This window comes from Manis javanica, chromosome 12 (assembly GCF_040802235.1).
Source record: "Manis javanica isolate MJ-LG chromosome 12, MJ_LKY, whole genome shotgun sequence".
Classification (NCBI taxonomy): Eukaryota; Metazoa; Chordata; class Mammalia; order Pholidota; family Manidae; genus Manis; species Manis javanica.
The window spans coordinates 32,750,394-32,771,018 of NC_133167.1; the positions used below are offsets into that span (position 1 = coordinate 32,750,394).

Genomic DNA, 20,625 nt, shown 5'->3' on the forward strand with positions numbered 1-20,625 from the left:
TACTAGCTCTTAGTACTCCCTATCTCATTCTATGCATCAGGCAAACACATACCATCCAGCCTTCCACTTTCATTAGGATCCTCCACCCCATTACTTTAAGCACACACACTCTATGAATTCAAAGAGTTCTAAGGACTGGAGAAACATCATACAGCAGTTAGATCAGTGGATAGAGAAAGTAATGTGCTGGCTTTTCTCTCTGTCTTCATTTCTTTCACTCAGAAGTCTAGATGGCCTCACTCCCTCCCACTGGTCCAGCCACAGAGAGAGCTGATGAATTACCTATAGTCTGAAACAAGGCGAGGGTGCTTGAGCAGGTGGGCCTCCACTGCTGTTTTGTCTGTCTTCAAAATTCGCTTGAGCAAGTCAAATCGCCTCACTCTGTACAGCAGCTCAGCCAAGCCTATGGCAGACAGCACTCCTCTTTCACTTAAAATATCCAGAAGGTCCCTGACGTTCAGTGGAGCCACATCTGCAGTAACGTCACGGCACAAAAAAAGAAGCATCTCCTTCTCATCTTCATCAAGTGCCTCTTCAACCTGATGAATAACCTCAGCAGACATTCTGTACAGTGTCATTCCAAGGAACTCTAGTAGCGAGCGTCCAGGACAGTCAACAGAAAGCTGTGAGGCTGCTGACTTCATTGCTGATGGTTTTCTTCATTTCTTTCAGAATCTTTTCCAATGGAGGCATTCTGTGGTTAAAAGGGAATTTTTAACAATCCGCTAATCAAAGTAACTTATGCTTAAAATTCAAAGTATAGACTCTTCCTGTCTTGCTGGTCTCTCCAACCTCCCAGATTAAATTCACACTAAGTCTACAGAAAGCAACCCTCAGTAGACAAGCAACTAATCCAAAAACCAAGACAGACAAAAGAAGATAACTTGTATTTTAAAGGAAATGAAACTAGAGACAAATTATCTCCAAAAATTCCCACATGCTTTATCAGAATTTAGCAGAATATAGAGTGGTAAGGGGAAAATCACAACTGGACAGTTAATGACTAAGTGGCAAATAAATGACTCTGTGGGACAAAGAGGAAAAATGCTATGACTCAGCAGCTGGCTGGCTAAGAGAAACTGGGGTCACAAGGGTTCCTCCCACAGTTGGTGACCTCATCCACACGGGCCTGAACAAACAGGGCTCTTAGAAAAAGGGGCTCTCTGCGGGGTATCAAAAATTATGGGAGGAAAAAAAACCACTAAACAATAAATAAATAAATAAATAAATAAATAAATAAATAAATAAATAAATACGAAAATAAGAAAATAAAGAAAAAAAAATGATGGGAGAGGAGAAGTTTCTGTCCTGACCCCACATGCTTTTTTCTAGTTGTCCTGCTCTAAAGCCCTTTACTCACACCTGTAAGTAGAAGCTTCCACCATCCTCCCAAAGTCCCAGCCCTTTCCACAGGTTCCATAGGACCTGCCATGACAGCTGAACAAAGGCCCTATCAAGTTTGGAACACCTCCTCAGACCCTGAGTCCCATGGAAGTGCGTGGAGCTCCTGACTCAATACATTGCTAGAGGGCAGCAAAAACCACTAGATTCCTGATGGTATCAAGTGCAAGGAAGTGGAACAGAAGAGGTGGGAAAAGAGCTCGGTCCTGGGAGGGAGCTTGGGTGGGAGAGGTGGGGAGATCACGCCACGGCTGTATTCCTAACTTCTCCCACTGGAACTTAACCTATTCAAAATTTAAGTTGCAAATGACAGTCACTGTCTACTAAAGTTTCACAGTTACATATTATGTTAAATAATCTCGTGTTCTGGGAGAGCACCTTGTCTGTTTCTATCAGAGAACATTTCAAGTTAAAAGCTAATCTTAGCCAGAAATAATTAGAAATGCAACCCAATTGTAAGTTGCGATTACTACAATGTGTGTAAATACATTTACATGTTTATCTAGCTATATTTAGTGAAAGGAACATGGAATTTATTTTATTTATTTATACACAATCTTGGTATACAAAAGATTTGAGGCACTTTACAACAACACATAAGTAGAAAAAACTTTTATATGAGAACAAGGGGGGGAAATTTAGGTAGCAAGTTGAAATGGATGGAGGGGTAGAGAATACAGTGTAAACACCAGGCCAGAAATGCCTAAACAGATTTTCATAAACTATGAATTTGTCCCTGAGCTTCTTGGCAAAAAGGGATATACAGGAAGGTAGTTCTTGCTCTCAAATGCAAAACAGTATCTTAAAGGAGGCACAATTTCCCTAGAGTTCCAGAGTCCCCATCAATGAAAATACTGATCAGTATTTAAGTATCAAAGTAACAAATTATGTGTATTTTTAATTTTTTTATACATGTGAAATATTTTATTTAAAAACAGACCTTTCATTCACACTTTTTATACTGGCCGTCCCATGACCAGTCTAAATGGGTGAGCTCTTAATAAAAATAGACATATCACCTTACATACACTTGTTAATAAGTATTGGTGTGTCTCTGCCAGTCCCATCTGTGCACAATCACCTAAACTTTGCCTAAATACAGCCATTGTGTATTTAATGACTGGAGATACAAAATTTACTAAATGGTTGCTCAATGAAAATAGAACTGTAACTCAAACTATTTTATTTTAATCTGAAAGCTGAATAATAATTGTGTTTCAGAGAGCCTAAATCTATCTATATTCTACCTCCAGGCTAACAGCATGTTAACCTAGCCACTAGTTTCCATGAAAGAAGGTCAAATTCTTTTTCTGTTTGCTAAGAGTCACAATTTTGTTATTAGTTGTTATTATAAATTAACCTGTAAAATATTTATATGCACTAGAAGATATAAAGTAACTAAGAGGTCACTAAACACAAGAAGAAATGAAATGTTATCTAAATTCGCTAGACACATCTGAAAAAGAACCAAAGGGAATTACTAGAAATGAAATATTCAATTCTCTATTTTTAAAAACAGTAACTAACTTTTGTAATTCATAATTATCAGTGATAGAACAATACCATCAGAGTTAAAATCTGATACTGATTTTTAAAAATTATCTGCTCAGTTCAGTCCCTCCAACCATTATACCCCAGACTGCTTTCTGCCAGTCACGCACACTCAGCATGAGAACTGGCAGATTGTCTTCCCTTTGTACTAATGGAGGTACAGTTTGGCAGCAAAATCCAAATTACTCAGTGGGAGCATCTGGCATATTCAGAGAAAATATCAGAAGGAAAACTACAGATCCCATGCTGAGCCAAGCCAACCAGATGCAGTAAAATACCCACGTGTGTATGCTGGGTGGTGTTGGGGCCGTTAATTGTGGTTGGAGGTGATGGGCATCTGAGACAGGGGAGCATGAAGGGAGAAGTAGGATCCAAATAATCACTACTCTGTTGGGGTTTCTTTTAGCGTAAACCAAGAAATTAACATAAAAAGTACTCTTAGACTAAGGTAGTCTACCCCATAAGGCCACCCTCATCACCCAGGGCACATGGGACATCAGTTCTGCACCAAGTGCACTCATGTTTAAAAAATACTGACAAAAGCAAAAATGAACTCACGGAACTACATCAAACTAAAAAGTTTCTGTGCTGCAAAGGACACCATCAACAGAACAAAAAGGCATCCTACAGTATGGGAGAATATAATTGTTAAGGACATATCCAACAAGGGGTTAACATACAAAAAATAAAAAGAACTCACATTTTTCAACACCCAAAAAGCAAATAACCCGATTAACAAATGGGCAGAGGACATGAAGAGACAGGTTCTCCAAAGAAGAAATTCAGATGGCCAACAGGCACATGAAAAGATGTTCCACATCACTAATCATCAGGGAAATGCAAATTAAAACCACAATGAGATGTCACCTCACACCAGTAAGGATGGTCAGCATCGAAAAGACTAAGAACAACAAATGCTGGTGAGGATATGGAGAAAGGGGAACCCTCCTACGCTGCTGGTGGGAATGTAAGCTAGTTCAACCACTGTGGAAAGCAATATGGAGGTTCCTCAAAAAACTATAACTAGAAATACCATTTGACCCAGGAATCCCACTCCTTGGAATTTACCCAAAAAATACAACTTCTCAGATTCAAAAAGACATATGCACCCCTATGGTTATTGCAGCACTATTTACAATAGTCAAGATATGGAAGCAACCTAAGTGTCCATCAGTAGATGAATGGATAAAGAAGATGTGGAACATATATACAATGGAATACTATTCAGCCATAAGAAAGAAAAATTCTACCATTTGCAACAGCATGGACGGAGCTGGAGGATATTATGCTCAGTGAAATAAGCCAGGTGGAGAAAGATAAGTGCCAAATGATTTCCCTCATTTGTGGAGTATAACAATGAAGAAAAACTGAAGGATCAAAACAGCAGCAGACTCAGAGACTACAAGAAGGGACTAGTGGTTACCAAAGGGGAGGGGTGTGGGAGGGTGGGTGGGGAGGGAGGAGTATTATGTTTAGTACACATGGTGTGGGGGATCACGGGGAAAACAGTGTAGCACAGAGAAGGAAAATAGTGAATATGCAGCGTCTTGCTGCACTGATGGACAGTGACTGCACTGGGGTATGGGTGGGGACTTGATAATATGGTTAAATGTAGTAACCACATTGTTTTTTCATGTGAAACCTTCATAAGAGTGTTTATCAATAACACCCTAATAAAAAACTAAAAAAAAAAATACCATGCACAGAAATAAACATCAACATGACACTAGACAAAACAAATAAAATACACACCCTAGGAACCTAAATCTGAAAGACTTTAAGATAAACATCAAAATGTTCAAGAAGATAAGGGAATTTTCTGCAATATGATAGGCTAAATCAATGGTTCTTAGTCAGGGGCAATTTTGCCCTGCAGGGGACATCTGACAGTGTCTTGAGACATTTTTGGCCATCATAACCAGATGCTGCTACTGGCATCTAGAGGACAGAGGCCAGGGATGCTGCTAAATATTCCACACTGCTCATTGCCCAGAACAGAGAATCATCCAGCCCCAAACATCAACAGTGCCAAGACTGAGAAACCCCGCACAAAATAAGCTGAAAAAACTAGCTATCATATAAACTGAAATGCTGAATAAAACAAAAACATTTGCTGAAATACACAACTGAGTAGGTAAGGAAGCAAGTATAATTGTGGGGAGCCAAAAAGAAAAAATAGCTAAAAACGACTGTGATAGTTATTTAAGATTTACCACACATGATAGTATCAAAATGGGTAACATTGTATGAATGATTCTAACAAGAGATATGCAAAACATTAACAGGGGAAAACTATAAAATATTTTTGGGAAAGTATTAATAAAGACTAGATAAATGGAAAGCTTTACTTTGTTCATGAATAGGGAGTGAGTTCTCTAAAAAACTCATCTATAGATTAAAAGCAAGGGACATAAACTGCTTATAAGACAGCAATTTATAAATACTTAAATAGTAATTACAGGAAAAAAGAGAAAAGCCCACAGCAAATACTGTACTTAATGGTCACATGTTAGAAGCATTCCCTTAAAAAACAGGCTCAAGACAAGGATATATGTGATCATCCCTTATTCAACATTGTACTGGAGGTTAGAGTTCACACAGTATCTATGGTTATTCACATTTATAGGGGATAACTTGGGATCCTTTCCTCACACCATATACAAGTCAATTCCACATGTACTAAAGTCCTAAACATAAAGTTCTAGAAGAAAATCTACAAGAATATTATTTTAACCTCCAACTACAAAAAGATTCTATAAGGCATAAAAAGCATGTATCTTTTTAAAAATAAGAAAAGATAAAAACAGACTGAGAAGATAAATGTATCATACTTAATCGACAAAGAATTAGTAAATATCCAGAATATAAAATGCATTTCTGCCAATCAGTATGTGTAAGACAAGCAACCCAAATGAAAAATAGTCAGCAGGCATTTCCTAGAAAACTCAACAACCATAAGAGGTTTGAGTTGTAATAGTAGTCAGAGAAATACAGATTTAAACTACAATGAGATACTATTTCACATCAGTTAAATATTAGTATCTATTACCAAATGTCAGAGAAATATAATATCTTATATATTGCTGAAGGAATTATAATTGGAACAGCCACTTTGAAGAACAATTTGGCAGTATCTGGTAAAGAAGAAAATATACATTATTATGTAACATGAAAATTTCATTCCTAAGTAACTATCGTTTAAAAACTCTTGAACGAGTTTACCAAGACATGTACACAACATTCCTAGCAGCAGGAGATGTTACAGCAAAAAAAATGTAAACCATCTAAAAGTCTATCAATAAGAGACTGAATAAAATGTTATAGTCCTTTTATGAAATGCTACATAGCCCTGAACATAAATGAACTAGATCTATATGAATCCCACAAACAAACAAAAAACAGAACAAGTATTTTTGCTGAGCAGGTTGCTAAAGAATATATACCACATAATTAATTTACATTAAAATCCTAAACATTAAATATATATTGTTTAGGTAGGTCTATGTGTGTGTATATGTACATACATAGGGAAAATATTAAAACACATATAGTAATAATACATGCCAGGTTCAAAAAAGTGGTTTTCATTTTGAGATGAACAGAATGTGATTAGTTAAAACTACCACATGTGGACCACATTAAAGACCATAGGTTTTTAAACTGAAAAATTAGTTTGTCTCTTCCACACTCAGCCTTTAAAACCAGTTCAGTCAACAAGTACTGCATAAAGGAAATACAGGTGTAGGGGAAAAAAAGAGGGAAAAAAAAGCATGCATATAGGAACTATCTCACAAAATTCAAAATGCTTTTAGAGCTTCCTTCGTAGAGGACAAGAAAGCTAGAGGCCTCCTGAAGTTATCCTCAAAAAGAACACGTCAGATTTTATTTAACATGGTTCAAAAGATGGGGCCAAGGGGGCTAGGAGCTGGGTAGCAGGTAGAATGAGTTCTCCAGAGTTCTATAAAAGGACAGTGCCAGTCCCACCCCAGCCCTGCTCCGCAGCTCAGCACAGCACACACCTCCTCTGAAGCCACTTGCTTCACCTCCCTCAGGAGAGGGACAAAGGGGCTATCCAAGCCAAACTCTTGTTCTTTCCTGCTTTCAATTCTCAGTTCTCCTGATTGATCAGTATCAATTTCATTCTACTGTTTTGGGACATTCACCTTCCCTAGCCAGACACAACTGGCATCTGTGAGTGTTTTCTAGAATTTTTAAGGAATCCCCCTCTTCTTTCCTCCTTTCACTGGCAATGTCTGGTCAAGGTAAAAAAAAAAAAAAATTCTGATTTAATGACTACATCTCCCCTTCTACCCACACAAAATCTCCACATTGGTACAAGCTTTCCCCAATCTTCACAGCCAGAGCAACTAAAACTCAAGACCAGTTCCAGTTTCGTTTCTTGCATGGAAGTCATGGGACGGTTACCAGTTAGCATGTAAAATGTCAAACAAAGCTGATGTTAAGTCACCAGTGTTTATTTCCATAACACTTGCTGATAGAAGGGGTGTCAGGCTCTAGGAACAGAAACCACTCCAGGTATTTTTCAGTAGAAATACATATCATATGGGTGCTTACAAAGCTGCTGCAAGGTCTAAAGGAAGGACTCTTGGCTGGGCTTTTAAGAAGGACTCCTAGAGCTCCCGGAAAGACTGTCTCAGCCTTTGGAGAAAGGATTCCATGGGGAATCCAGAGGCTGCCCGTTGGAGCACTGGGCTCAAGAACACCTGCGTGACCCAGAGAGCAGAAGGCAGCCTTCCACCACACCTGCCTCACCAACACTGCCAGAGCAGGGGCCTGAACACCAGGACACTGCTGCTCAAATCCCCATGTCACCACCACCACGCTCGCCAGCACAGAAACTAAGAAAAAGACCCAACCTAATGACCTCTGCCTCACTGTTCATAAATCTTGTTTGAATGCACCTGACTGGCAGAACTTAACGTTCTTTACAACTCAACAGTTGTAAAGAAGTCTGGGAAACACAGTCTGATGTTTTCCATCCTCTGGACTGAAGTGAGAATGGGTCCTGAGCACCAACTGACCTGAGACACCACAGGATATTTCATGAGGAAATTTATATCTTTCTGGTTAAATTCTCTGCACAGACTCCAGTGCCTGACTCCTAGTAGGCACTCAGTAAGTGTTAAATGAATCAAGAAAGGAAGGAAGGAATGGAGTTTTACAAGTTGCTACCTGGTATTGGCTTTACTTCCTTTTCTCCCAGACTGGACTGAGAGTGTATTCTCTTCGGCAGGATCCTCTATTCTCTTGCCTTTTTGCCTCCTGACCACCATCTCTGCAACACCTTTGGTGTCCAACTCGCCCTGGTTTGCCAGGACTTTCCATTTTGAGCACTAAAAGTCCTCTGTCCCAGGAAACTCGCCAGTCCTGGGCAAACCAGGATAGATGCCTGCCTCCCAGCATCCCATTCCCGGATGGTGAGCCTCCTCTACTCATACATCTAGAGTAGCAGGTCATGATGAAGTGAGGGAGAAAGGTCACACCATACCCTTGTGGCTCAGTCTCAGCTAGTCCTCTCAGGACAGCAATTGCTTTTATAGGGCCTTGATCAGCTCCTTTCTGCCCTCATCCCCTTCTCAGCCCCATTACCACAGCTCTGACTGCCACTGCTCTCTTCCATCCTAATACCACCCACCGGCGGCATTTCTCAACAGGTGGCCTTGCCATTTATCAGGAGTGAGCTCCTGCAACCTTCCACCTCCCCACAGCAGGGCCAACACCTGCTGTCCCTCACTTTGCCTCAGCCAGCCACTCCCCCATGCCCTCCTGTCTGTCAGTCCCTATGCCTACTCTTTCATCAAAGCCTACCTCCAGGATCCCCCCTTCAGCTTGTAAACATGTTCTAGTCTCTTCCATCTTAATAAACAAATCAAACAAAAAACACTGTCCAGCCTGAGGTCCCCTGGACCAAGTGTCCTTTCACTTCATTTCCTTTCACGTAAAGCTGTGACTTCCTGAAGGAGGAGCCCACGCTTGATGCCTCGACTCTGTCAACTTCAATTCACTCAATATGCCTCCACCTGCAGCCTCTCCCCCACCATATCCTTTATACAAGGACATTCAGTGAGAACCACACTGGAACTTGCAATGAAAGGAAAATCAGTAATACCGATGGCTGTCTCTATATTAAATTTGGATATTTTTCTCATTGTGAATTTTGTTGCATTTCAAAATACTGCATTAAAGCTTTTTCTTGCTTACTGAGTTTCTGAGCACCCCCTCAAATACATCTGAGGCGAGGACCTCACTCTCCTCACCTTAGGACCCCAGTCCTGCTAACAGTGCTTTTAGAGGCCTTGGTGATCTCCTAGTGGCCACAACCAAGATCACTTGGAAGTCCTCTTTTGTCTGAGCACTCTACTCCCCACCTAATGCTGCTGATTAACCCCTCCTGGAAACTCTTCTCTGTTGGCTAACCTCACACCCCTCTATTCTACACAGCCTCTCTAACCTTCTCCAACTCCTCCCACCCTATTTCTCACCTGCTCCTTAAGTGAGGGTGTGCCCTAGCATTCATCTCTCACCCAGACTCTTTTCTGGCCTTCCTGTTGCCCTGCCTGTGGCCTCACCCCCTCCAAATTGATCTCCTAACAAAATGAACTTTCTTAAGTTCATGCTTGAACCAAGTCACTTTCCTAATTCAAACCTTCCAATGATTCCTCATTTCCCATTGCAGGTTCCAATTTTCTTTGCATTTAAGGTCCCTTGTGTTCTAACACCTACCCTCATCTCTCAACACACACCTTGCACACTTGGCTTCAACCACACCTCAACAAGGAGTTCTTTCTCATGCCTCCATGCCTTTGCCCAAATTACCCTGACACTGGCCTACCTAGCAAAACCCTTCTCAGCTTTCAGGACCAGCTGAAGCATCTCCTCCCATGTAAAGCTTTCCTGGAAAGAGCCCACACAGACTTAGTAACTCCTTTGTACCACCACTGTATTATGTACATACATCCCTGGCACCCAGCATTAGCACAAATAGGTGACAGTAAAGTGTGGTTACCTTTGGTCAGCCTTCTCAGTCTTCCTCACAGGATAACTTTGCCTCCAAACCATCTGGTACCCAAAGCACATAATGTTCTCTGTCATCAGTAGCAAAGCCACCAGCATGACTAGTTCCCATCATACCTTGACCTATCCAAGGACATACTTAATATTCCATTCTTTGTACTGCTTCTCCACTTAAAGCAAGATCATGGCATGGCATGAAAGCAAGGTCATGCCTACCAAGCCACAGTGTGAAAGCATACGGTATTTCCCAGCAACACCACAAAATTGGGCAGTGATGGAGAGAGATGGGCAGAAAGCAGCATGCAAACCTGGAACTTTCAGGTGTCTGGGAATCCCCACTGAGATATAAACATGAAGTCCCTGAGTCACCCAGAAGTTTCCAAAAAGGTAAAGGTGGAGAAGTTTCATGGCCCTGGGCAAAACAGAATATGACCATCACAGGCACTTGGTACATTCACCCTTAACATAACACAACTCACCTTCCTCCTCCATTTGTGTACAGAACCTCTGGATGCAGGCTGTATCTGTAACAATTCAAGCAGTTAATATAATGGACCCATCTTTCCTCCTCCATCTGTAGGCATTTTAAACCTAAGACAGTGCATTAAATGCCACTGTGCACACATTCCTGCAAATATTTAAAATGAGGTATGTAAAAACAGATCATCACATGTTCCTGATTTCTGGAATACTGCAGATACATACTCATAGTCTAGAAGACCATGTACTGAGGCTGAGCCACAAACACATTCCAATTTGGGATGTTACTGACCATTATTATGCATCAGTGGCTAAAAATATGCATTAAGAAATTACTTGGCTTCACAAGCTGTGCATTTCAATTACAGTAAATTGCCCACAAACAACAGATGACCCTAATTATAAAAAGACATAAAATTAGAAGGTATTATTTTATAAAGTTCTTTGATGAGGTTCAGCCACGTGACTCTCAGAGAAAGCACCCACAACTTCCAACATACCATTACTTCCAATAAACCCCCTGGTTTGTAACAGTTGCATACAGGCTGCAAAAAATGAAGGAATAAAAGAACCACAGAATGAGAAAGAATCTAGATCAAAAGGAGATCATGAGACATCAAACTGGATTCAAAAACATAAACAAAATCACCAGGGACAATAAAGGTAAATCCATTTAATGCAGCGGCCCACTCCATCTTAACCAAAGTTAAATGCTCACAAGGGCAAACTTCTGATATAACCCAAGCACCTGGGAGCATAGCCCCAACACCACCAAAGAGTTCTGCCCGATCCACAATTGAAATCAAGACAAATATCTCAGTGATCTCTGGACAGTGTTTTTCTGTCCCAACATCTTTGCTCAAGCATTTGATCAAGCCTCTATGTAGAAAGCCTCTTCCCTCTTCTCAGTCTCTGCATATTTAAATTCTGTCCCATCTTTCAAAGCATCTCTTCCTTAAGCTTGTCTTGATGCCCCAAATCAGGTCATCTCCTACGACTCACAGTATTTATCTTGTTCTAGTTGGATACATGTTATAAGTGGTCAAGGTCCTAGAGGATGGATAGGTTCTTACTTATTATTAGGCTGTTTTGGGCCCTGGCCAGGCTTCCCAAGCTCACCCTCATTAAGAACAGACTGGTCTTCATTACATAGCTCAGCAGGCCTGTACATGTGTAATACCTACTCATCTTTTCATAACTTTCAATGAAGCAAGATGAAGTGGTGGTGCAATAAAATACTGTACTTGTAACCAGTTATAAGATCCAGGAAACAGTGCTTGGGAAAGGAGGCTTCTGCAGCCTCATGATGCAGCAATGTTCTTGTTTAAGGGTGGCTTACAGTGTTTTAAGAGGCTGGGTAAGCCCCATGCCAGGGCTTCCTAGGAGCTGAAAAGACCTCCCCTTGAATAGGCAGAATACAGTGTGTCCAGCCATGCTCACCAGAGATCCCCTGGCCTTTAGCAGAGGGTACATTTCCCATACCTTTAGCTAAAATTGTATTTTTCCAATTATCACAATTTCTAAAACTCTTACGATTTGTGTGTCAGGGTTTTCATTTTTGCCAAACCTCCAGGCCAGTTCCCTGCATGCCACAATTCTCCTAGAATGAACTCAAAAGTGCTTAAAATTAATTTTTTTCTTCAAATAGGACAGCCCTCTAACCTCAAAATTACTAATAATTTGTATGAGATGGTATAAGTTTAATATGCAACTAATCTTCATGAGCAATTGCTATATTCATTTATGTTGAGAAAAAGCCAGAGAATCTTACTACACTGATGGACAGTGACTTCAGTGGAGTATGTGGGGGACTTGATAATAAGGGTGAATGTAGGAACCACAATGCTTTTCATGTGAAACCTTCATAAGAGTGTATATCAATGATACCTTAAAAAAAAAAAAAGCCAGAGGACAGTTTGAGGTATTTAGTGCCTTCATCAATTTACTATGAGGCTTCAAGTTCCTTGGGGAGGGGAGGTAGGAGTGGGGGGGAAGCAATAGGTAAAGCTACCTGAGTTTAAGCAAGCTTTCAAATTTTAATGCTTCAGTAAAGTCTGAGTTCAGAGACCAGATCTCAATTCCGAGTAGTACAAAGGAGGGCTATGACTCGGCATCACTTCTTTTTCAGTATCTGAATGTCACTTTTACAGGAACTGGATGTTTATCACCATGAAACACCAGTCAGGAAGATACGCATCCTTTCTCCTCAAGGTTTCCATCATAGGAATCAACAAGGGGCTCAAGAAACAATCCTACCTGTCCAAGACAACACCTTAGTATCAACTATGCCACACTAAAATAAAACATTTAGCAGACATTCTCTGAAGCCCACCTAGTCAAGACGAGCTTAAATTAAAAATTCAACCTAGCATGTGTATTGCTCAGTTTTGTACAGTGGATTCTCTGGCAACTAAAGGCCAAGATTGGCCCATCAGAAAATAGTCCTGTTCAAAATCAGAAGTTGTGCGTAACACAGTGTATACACACACATTCCTATTCATGCATTCATTCATATGGGCATGGGGTCAAAGAAGACATTATTTCTCCAGACCTAGAATTAAGAAGAAAAAATATCTGGGGCACCTGAACAAAGAGATAAACAAAATGTAAACTGTGGATACATATACTCTCAGAAACAAGACATGGTTAGAAGGAAAACATCTAAAACATTGGTTACTAGAGGGTGTGATAGTACATGTGAGAAAAACAGACTTTAACAGACAAAAAAACACCAGTTCTGAAATACAGTTGTAGAAACAGTACATCTTACAAACTAAGAAAAAGAGCAGTATATATATTAATACACTTTAAAAACTGTATTTGTGTGCATAAATGTCTGAAAAAAACACTGAACTGCAATCTTTGGTTATCTTAGGCAATAGACTCCTGGGGGCTTTCTATATTTACTTTGAATGTATTTAACCCAGGTAATTATAATACAACTGAAAAGTTTTTCAAGAAAGAGTATTACAAAGCAAAGTGTTAAATGCAATCCTATGTAAGTGCAAAGGTAGCCACCGAGTTTCAGAGTATGGAGGAAGGGAACCCTTGGGAATGGGCTGTGAGGTCTTCCTAGAGGTTGAGAGGAGCAGAACATAAAGGAGAAATAGGGCACTTTAGTAATAGTAGTGTTTCTTACCTCACTGATTAGTAAGGAAAAGGGTGAGTACCCTGTGACCTGTCTTTATTTCCCCAACCGGCCAACTCCTATTCCTGGCTGTCAGCGGTCCATCTAGGCTGCTTTGAATCCAAGTTTAACTTTGCTCGGTCTCCAACCACTCTGTAGGCTTTTGAGGGAAGGAACCAAGTTCAGATCCATTTCTATGTTCCCAGCATCCAACTCTGCCTAGCCCAGAGATGCTCAATAAACATTGGTAGGATTATAGTGAATTAAAGAAAAGGAGGCGTTTCAGTCCGTACACACGAGTTTAATTAGCCTTTGAGGCCCTACAAGAAAAAACTAATGAAACAGGAGTCCATTCCTGATACTCTTTTAAAAAGCGGTGAGTTCTCAAAGGCTCCAGGACGGGCCGAAGGACTGAAAGCGGGAGACTCAATCCTTTTCTGCCGGGATGGGAAGGCCGGTGCCCCGACGCTCCCGAGCCCGGAGCGACGCCAGCACCCAGGCGCAGGACCAGAGAAGAGGGGCTGGCAGGGTTCTTGGTTTACTCACGCCCGGGCAGCTGCCAGCGCTTCCCGCTGGATCTCGGCCGGGATCGGCGCCCACCCCTGCCGCACCTGAAGCTTCAGAAAACCGGAGTTGTAATTACTACGGGCGGAGTGAGGAACCGGAGGACACTGTCTGAACCATCCGGGCATAGCCTCTCGGGCAGGATCCGGGAACCTCTTCCAGCTGAGCCCTGGGGCGTCTCCTCCAGGCCGCCCCCGTGGTTCGCGCCGCCCACACAAGACTTCTTCTTGAGAACCCTCCGCCCACCCCCGCACCTGAAATACTCCACAAGCGCCCCGGCGAGTCACACCAGATAAAGTTTCTTTTGTGTGGGCTAAGGGCCCAGGTGGCGCTCCTGGAAACTATGCTGCTAGCGGAGACTGAGTGGGCGCCTCCGCCGCGTCCCGCTACCCTACCGAGCGCGCGGCTGCGACCCGCGGACGTCCGGAAGACCAAACCTCCTTTCGTTTCAACCGCCAGTAAGTCCCCTGCCGCCTTTTTTTTTAGCTGGCAGCTCAAAAAACTGCTGGCGACTACACTGCCAACCCCCCCAAGTCTCCCAGGGGTCGAGGGGGACCCCGCCCCTGCAGACCTGCAGTTGGATTCACCTTCGAAAACGGGTGGAGGCTAGTAAGTAATGAAATGTTAAGCGTAAGTATCAGTTTCAAAACAAATGCAAAACGTTAAGTTGTTAAAAAAAAAATACATTTTAATAAGAACATCCACCCCAGAAGCTCAAAGTAAAACGTGTTAACGAAACCTTCCGTATGGCACATTCAAAATTCTCATCCAAACACGCTTTTGTTGTTGGAGTTAAGCCAAGTTTTCTCCAAATCTAACTTCTTTATAGGGAACCCCCCGGAGGGAGAAATACCAAAAATTCTGTTCCTCTTATCTAAAGCAGGTCAGGCCTGCCTGAGCAGTTTTAGTTTTAGATTATCCGGATTTGTTCAGTGTTCAAAGTGCCTGACATAGGCTGTCTTCCTGCTTAAAACAACCTCTCGTTGCCTAAACAAATTTCATGTGTCAACAAACGAAAATATTCGAGAAACCTTTTAAGTCCTTGAACTTCCTGTTCTCTAAAAAAACAAAACAAAAAAAAACTGAATCTCAATAACCTTTGTTCTATTGCATTCCACTGTTGATACTTAAAAAAACAAACCCTTCCGTCCAAATCTGTACATCATCAGCCAAAAAACATCTTGAAATCATGTGAACATTTCCCAATTCTTTTGAAAGAGAATATAAAGGGGAAGGGAGGAAGAAAACGAGTTTAAAGTTTTTCAAAAATGTCAATCGGTTCGGACCTTACCAAGGCATGCATGCTTTCCTTGCCATTTGCCAAAATACGTTATTAGGCTGCTTTGAGAAATAACAACCCTGACCTACTTCACTAGGCAGTCACATAGGAAGGAGGTAAAAATTTCTGCCAGGCCTCCGCCCAGACACACACTACTGTAGAAAAAGTCCTCTTAAACATCAAGTTTTCCAAAAGAAACCTGCCAAATCTTTTGAACAATCTTTTGAATTCACCCCAGGAACTAAGCAACTTTCAAGATGATCTTAGGCAAAGTTTACAAAACGCTGGGGACTTGCTACCAAAGCTCCCGGCCCGTTTCCGGTCCTCTGGGGTTTCAGTGCTGGGCAAAGGGTTATTTAGCGCGGTCCCCTGGGGCGCACCGGACAGCACCTAGGATCCCCGGAGCCCGGGCGGCCCCGGGGAGAAACAAGGCGGGGGCGCTCCGCCCCTCGGGGGAGGGGGTCGGTGGCACAGCAGAGATAAGGAATCTACTGGACTGACTCACCAGCGTGAAGGCCCACGCCTCCCCTGGTCCCTGCAAGGCACCCCCAGCCCGGCCAGTCCGGGGAAGGTGGAGTACGTGAGAAGGAAAGAGGGCGGAAGAGCGCGTGAAGCCGCTGCGACGCTGGCAAGGAAACCTGGGGTGGGGTCTGTAGTCCGCTGAGGTTTGGGAGCTGCAGAGTGAGAATGCCTGACACGTACCGTCCTGCCCCCCGCAGGGCTCTCCTACTGCCGGGATTTGTCAGGCTTCATTCCGCGGACGCTTGAGATACGCAGGCAAGATGGAGGTAAAGAAACTGAAAGGCTGGAGGCTGACGTGGCTCTTTCCTATCCAGTCCCGCTTCCGGAGGCCTTGCTCACCCTGGACTTCTTTCAACTGTTAAACAAAATTCAATCAAATACATTTGAAGATCGAATTGGTTTTATTAAGCAATTCATGAATGGGGGAAGGAAAAAAAATTCAGTCAAGTAAATTTGAAGATCGAATTGGTTTTATTAAGCAATTCATGAATGGGGAGGGGGGACCAAAATTCAATCAAGTCAATTTGAAGATCTAATTGGTTTTATTAAGCAATTCATGAACGGGGTGAGGGGGGGAATTCAATCAGGTAAACTTTAAAGACCTACTTGGTTTTACTAAGCAGTTCAGGAATCGGACAGCTTCCCATTTCTCAAGTAGAGAAATGATCCAAGGAGGTGTATAAACAAGGTTTTTATAGACAGAAGGGTGGGGCCGAAAGTTAAGCAAAAGAAGAGATTGGATTGTTCAAGTCCCTTAGGAGGAGATGGGGGGAGAGGGCTGAGGGGCTGGTGGGGGGAACAGGATGTTCTGATGCAGATGATCTCAGTGGAAGTTCCAAACTGATTGGTTTAAAATTCCCCTCCTGGGAGAAGGTGACGCTGCAATTGATTTGGGCATTAATCCCCAGTTTAGTAACTTGACCCCATGTTGGGCCTCTATTTTTCTTTTTAACACAACTTTAACCCTAACAAAAGCTTGATGGCCTGACGTTCACTGTGTTAGGCTCAGAGACTCCAGCCCCCAAGGAGTCCCTTTTAGTAGAAACACTGTGCCACAGCCTACCAGCTGTTTCCTGTTTATAACCTCTTTGACTGCTGGCAAAACATGTCTTTTTTTTTTTTTTTTTGGCATGTGGATTGCTTTATACTGATAATTTTTAAGAAACAAAAGGGTCTGAACTTCCCTGTAACAGCCAAGATGGAGGACCTGCTACAGAACTATCATCATAGATACTCACCAGTATAATATAAACTAGGTAGACAGGGAGGAATTTAGCCAAGTCAGTTAACATTCCTCTAATGTCCCATTGTTTCTTTATGGCCCAGCAAACATTTGTTTACCAAACATTTATTCTTTTTCATCTTTTTGTGAATTGTCTTTCTTCCTTTTGAAGTCTCAGACCTCTAGCCCCTTCTGCTTAGCTCTGGATAGCGTATAAGAAAGACCTCGACCGCCTGACTGCCTGGTTAGGTACAGACTTATATTTGATTTTCCCCTGTTAATCTGTCCCATGTCAATTTAATTCTTAGACCAGCCAAAAGAAACGTGAAGGATAGAGGAAAACTGTCTTCCTCTTCAAAACTGGATATGTTGCGATGCTAGGGTGGTTGTTTCAAGTAGTTCTTGTCATTACAAGCAAGCTCTGCTAGTGTTTGTTACCAATGTAATAATAAATAGCAAATGTAAGAGCACTGTATGTTTTAATCTATTTATTGCTAACAACTACTTTCTTGTGTTTTTTTTTTACTTCTTAACTTTCCTTGAAATAAATGTCAACTCACAGAAAAATTGCAAGAATAATACCAAGAGAAATTGACTACCAGCATGACAGCACGAGGAGAGCTCAGTTGACCTAGTGAAACTGATGACAATTATTTTAAAATAATCAAACAATAAACAACTATTTAAAAGTCTTGGAAGTAGTCCTAAGAGAAAACAGCAAATGAAAGAACATCTATTCATGACAATCTATGAAAATTAGGCAAGAAAGACAAGAATCTGTGGTATTTTGAGCAAGTCTTTCTGCTTACCCCTCTCCCCCAACTCAGCAAGACAGATCCTGCTCCAGACTCCTGTAGCCAAGAACACAGGTCCCTGGTGGGAGGGGCAGGACATCAGCAATTCTCACCCTGTCCCTAGCTACCTGACACTGGGGCTAAACTCTGGGTGAGTGTGTTTGAGAGTTGGAGGATCTATTCTTCCATCTAGCCCTACTCATTGTACAGAGGCTATATCATCTTGGGCTAGATTGTTGAGAATACTGGGGTCCTAGTCACTCTTACCCCAGCTCCTGAAATGGTAGTTGTAAACCAGAGACATAAGCCAGAAGACTTCAGGCTGCTATCCCCTCTGCCTAGAGTTCAGCTTCTAGAGCAGGACATGACTCAGAGAAGCTTGCCATTGTTCCATCTGTTCAAAGCCTAGCTCAGTGATTGTGCCTGGGGAGAAATGGCCTGGAAAACAGATAGCTTTTAATCTCCTCCCAAAGGGACTGACTTCATATGCAGCCGAAGTGGATCTACAAACAAATTCGCCTCAAAAACCTAGAGGTCGTGGTCACAGGTAGTTGGGAGGAGATTCAAGATACGGAGTAAATTGTAGGCTGGCTAATTTACAGGAAAAAAACAAAGAAAAGACAGCTGGGGGGACCCCATCTGGGGAAAGAATAAATATTAAACACTGACCTCATAAGCTATTGCTTCAAAAGAGCCAGAATTTGTTTGGAATCATTAATAGAACAATTTATGCTCAGGCACATTGTTGAAAATAATAGTGCAATCAGCCAGCAAACTGGTGGAGTTTAACTGGGTGCGGTTAACAATGAAAGGAAGAGAGCCTTACCAAAACTACTGTGATACCAGGATAACAACATCAGGAATTTAAAGTGGGGGAGTTGGTGAATAAACCTTACTGAAATAATCCAGCCAGCCACTAAACAAATGAACAGGCAAATAACAATAACAAGGGGTGGGAGAAGTTGGGAAGAAACAAATACCCAGAGTTGCTACAACATATTATCTAAAATACCCTGTTTCCAACAGAAAATTACAAAGCATGCAAGGAAATAGGAAATAGGATAGTATGACCTGTACATGAAAAAATAGAAGGCAACAGAAACTGCTGTGAGAGCAACCAGATGTCAGTTTTATCAGGAAAAAGACTCGAAGTAGCCATTATAAATATGTTCACAGAATTAAAGAAAGTTATGAATAAAGAAGTAAAGGAAGATATGATAATATCATATCAAATAGAGAATATCAATAAAGATGCTCAGCTCCTAGAATAGGATCTGAGTCAGAAATTATAAAAATGAACCAAATATAAATTGTGAAGTTGAAACTACAATAATCAACACTTCATTAGGGGCTCAACAGTGATTCGAACTGGCAGAAAAAAAGAATAAGCTAACTTGAAGATAGATTGATAGAGATTATGCAAGCCAAAGAATACAGAATACTAAAGAAAGCCTCAGAGAAATGTGGAATACTGTTAAGCACAGCAACATGTGCATAATGGGAGTACCAATTGGAAAAGAGAGTGAAAAAGAGGCAGAAAAAATATTTAAAGAAATAATGGCTAAAAATTCCCAGATTTATTGAAAAACTATAAACTACACATCCAGGAAGTTCAACAAATTATAAAGTATAAATTCAAAGAGATCTACAGATACATTACAATAAAAATACTGAAAGTGAAAGATGAATAAATCTTGAAAGCAGCCAGAGAAAAATGACTCATTACTTACAAGTGAATACCAATAAGATTAATAGCTGACTTCCCAGTATAACACATTCAAAGTGCTCAAAGAAATATTTCAACAAAGAATCTTATATCCAGCAAAACAGTCTTACAAAAATAAGTGAAATAAGATGAAATACTTTCACAAATAAACAGAAACAGATCATTTATACTAGCAAATGTGCCTTACAAGGAATACTAAAGGAAGTTCTTCAGGCTAACAGTAACCACAGGCAGTAGTTCACAAAAAAATAAAAGAGCACCAGAAAAGATAATAATATAATTATAAAAGGCAGTATGAATGAATTCTTTTTCTCCTACACTTAACTGATTTAAAAAACAATTGTACAAAATCATATAATGGATTATTGTATCTACATACAGAAATTAATATATGTGAAATATATTTGCCAATGACAGCACAAAGGAGGTAGTGAGAGCAAAGCTCTATTGGGATAAAGAAATGACTATAGATAGCAAATAATTTTAACAAAGTATTTTTGGTTGTGTAACATTAATTACTGTAATATATATATAAAACAATATACCACAAAGTCTGGGGGCAAGAATAGAGCTATGTAAAAGTAACATTTCTATATGTCACTGAAACGAGCTAGTGTAAATCCAAAGCTTCTTCTAGTAAGATGTATTAGTAAAGCCTAGAGCAACCCCTAAAACAATAACTCAAAAATATATAGTGAAACATAATTAAAGAAACTAAGATAATACATTAGAAAATATTCACTTAAGTAAAAACAATAAAGGAGAACTAGAGGAAGCAGAAAAGACAGAATTATAAATAAATAGTAAAATGTCACATGCAAATCCAACTATCAATAATAACATTAAATGAAAATGGATTAAATAATGCAATTGAAAGGAAAGCTTGTTACACTGGATTTTTTAAAACCTGCAATCCAGCTATAA

At 40.9% G+C, this 20,625-nt stretch overlaps 1 protein-coding gene and 1 long non-coding RNA gene across 20 annotated transcripts in view; one reads left to right on the forward strand and one right to left on the reverse strand.

Annotated features, from left to right (window-relative positions):
• Positions 1–17,378, reverse strand: part of CFLAR (CASP8 and FADD like apoptosis regulator) — a 70,203-nt gene extending 52,825 nt beyond the window's left edge. For 2 of the 19 annotated variants that reach the window (XR_005058745.2, XM_037009166.2), the window contains exons 1-5: positions 16,566–17,378; positions 16,140–16,314; positions 13,607–14,211; positions 10,467–10,511; positions 283–694 (exon numbers count right to left, since the gene is read on the reverse strand). Coding sequence is in view for 16 of the 19 variants with exons in the window: in XM_037009166.2 (XP_036865061.2) it covers positions 283–644 (362 nt within the window). In the remaining 3 variants the exon portion in view is untranslated. The other 17 variants (XR_001852662.3, XR_005058746.2, XM_073218352.1 and 14 more) reach the window with 16 other exon arrangements.
• On the forward strand, positions 16,070–17,873 carry LOC140844994 (uncharacterized). Its single transcript, XR_012123611.1, has 2 exons — positions 16,070–16,225; positions 17,744–17,873. It is a non-coding gene; the product is annotated as an uncharacterized lncRNA (long non-coding RNA).
• The last annotated feature ends 2,752 nt before the right edge of the window (positions 17,874–20,625 follow it).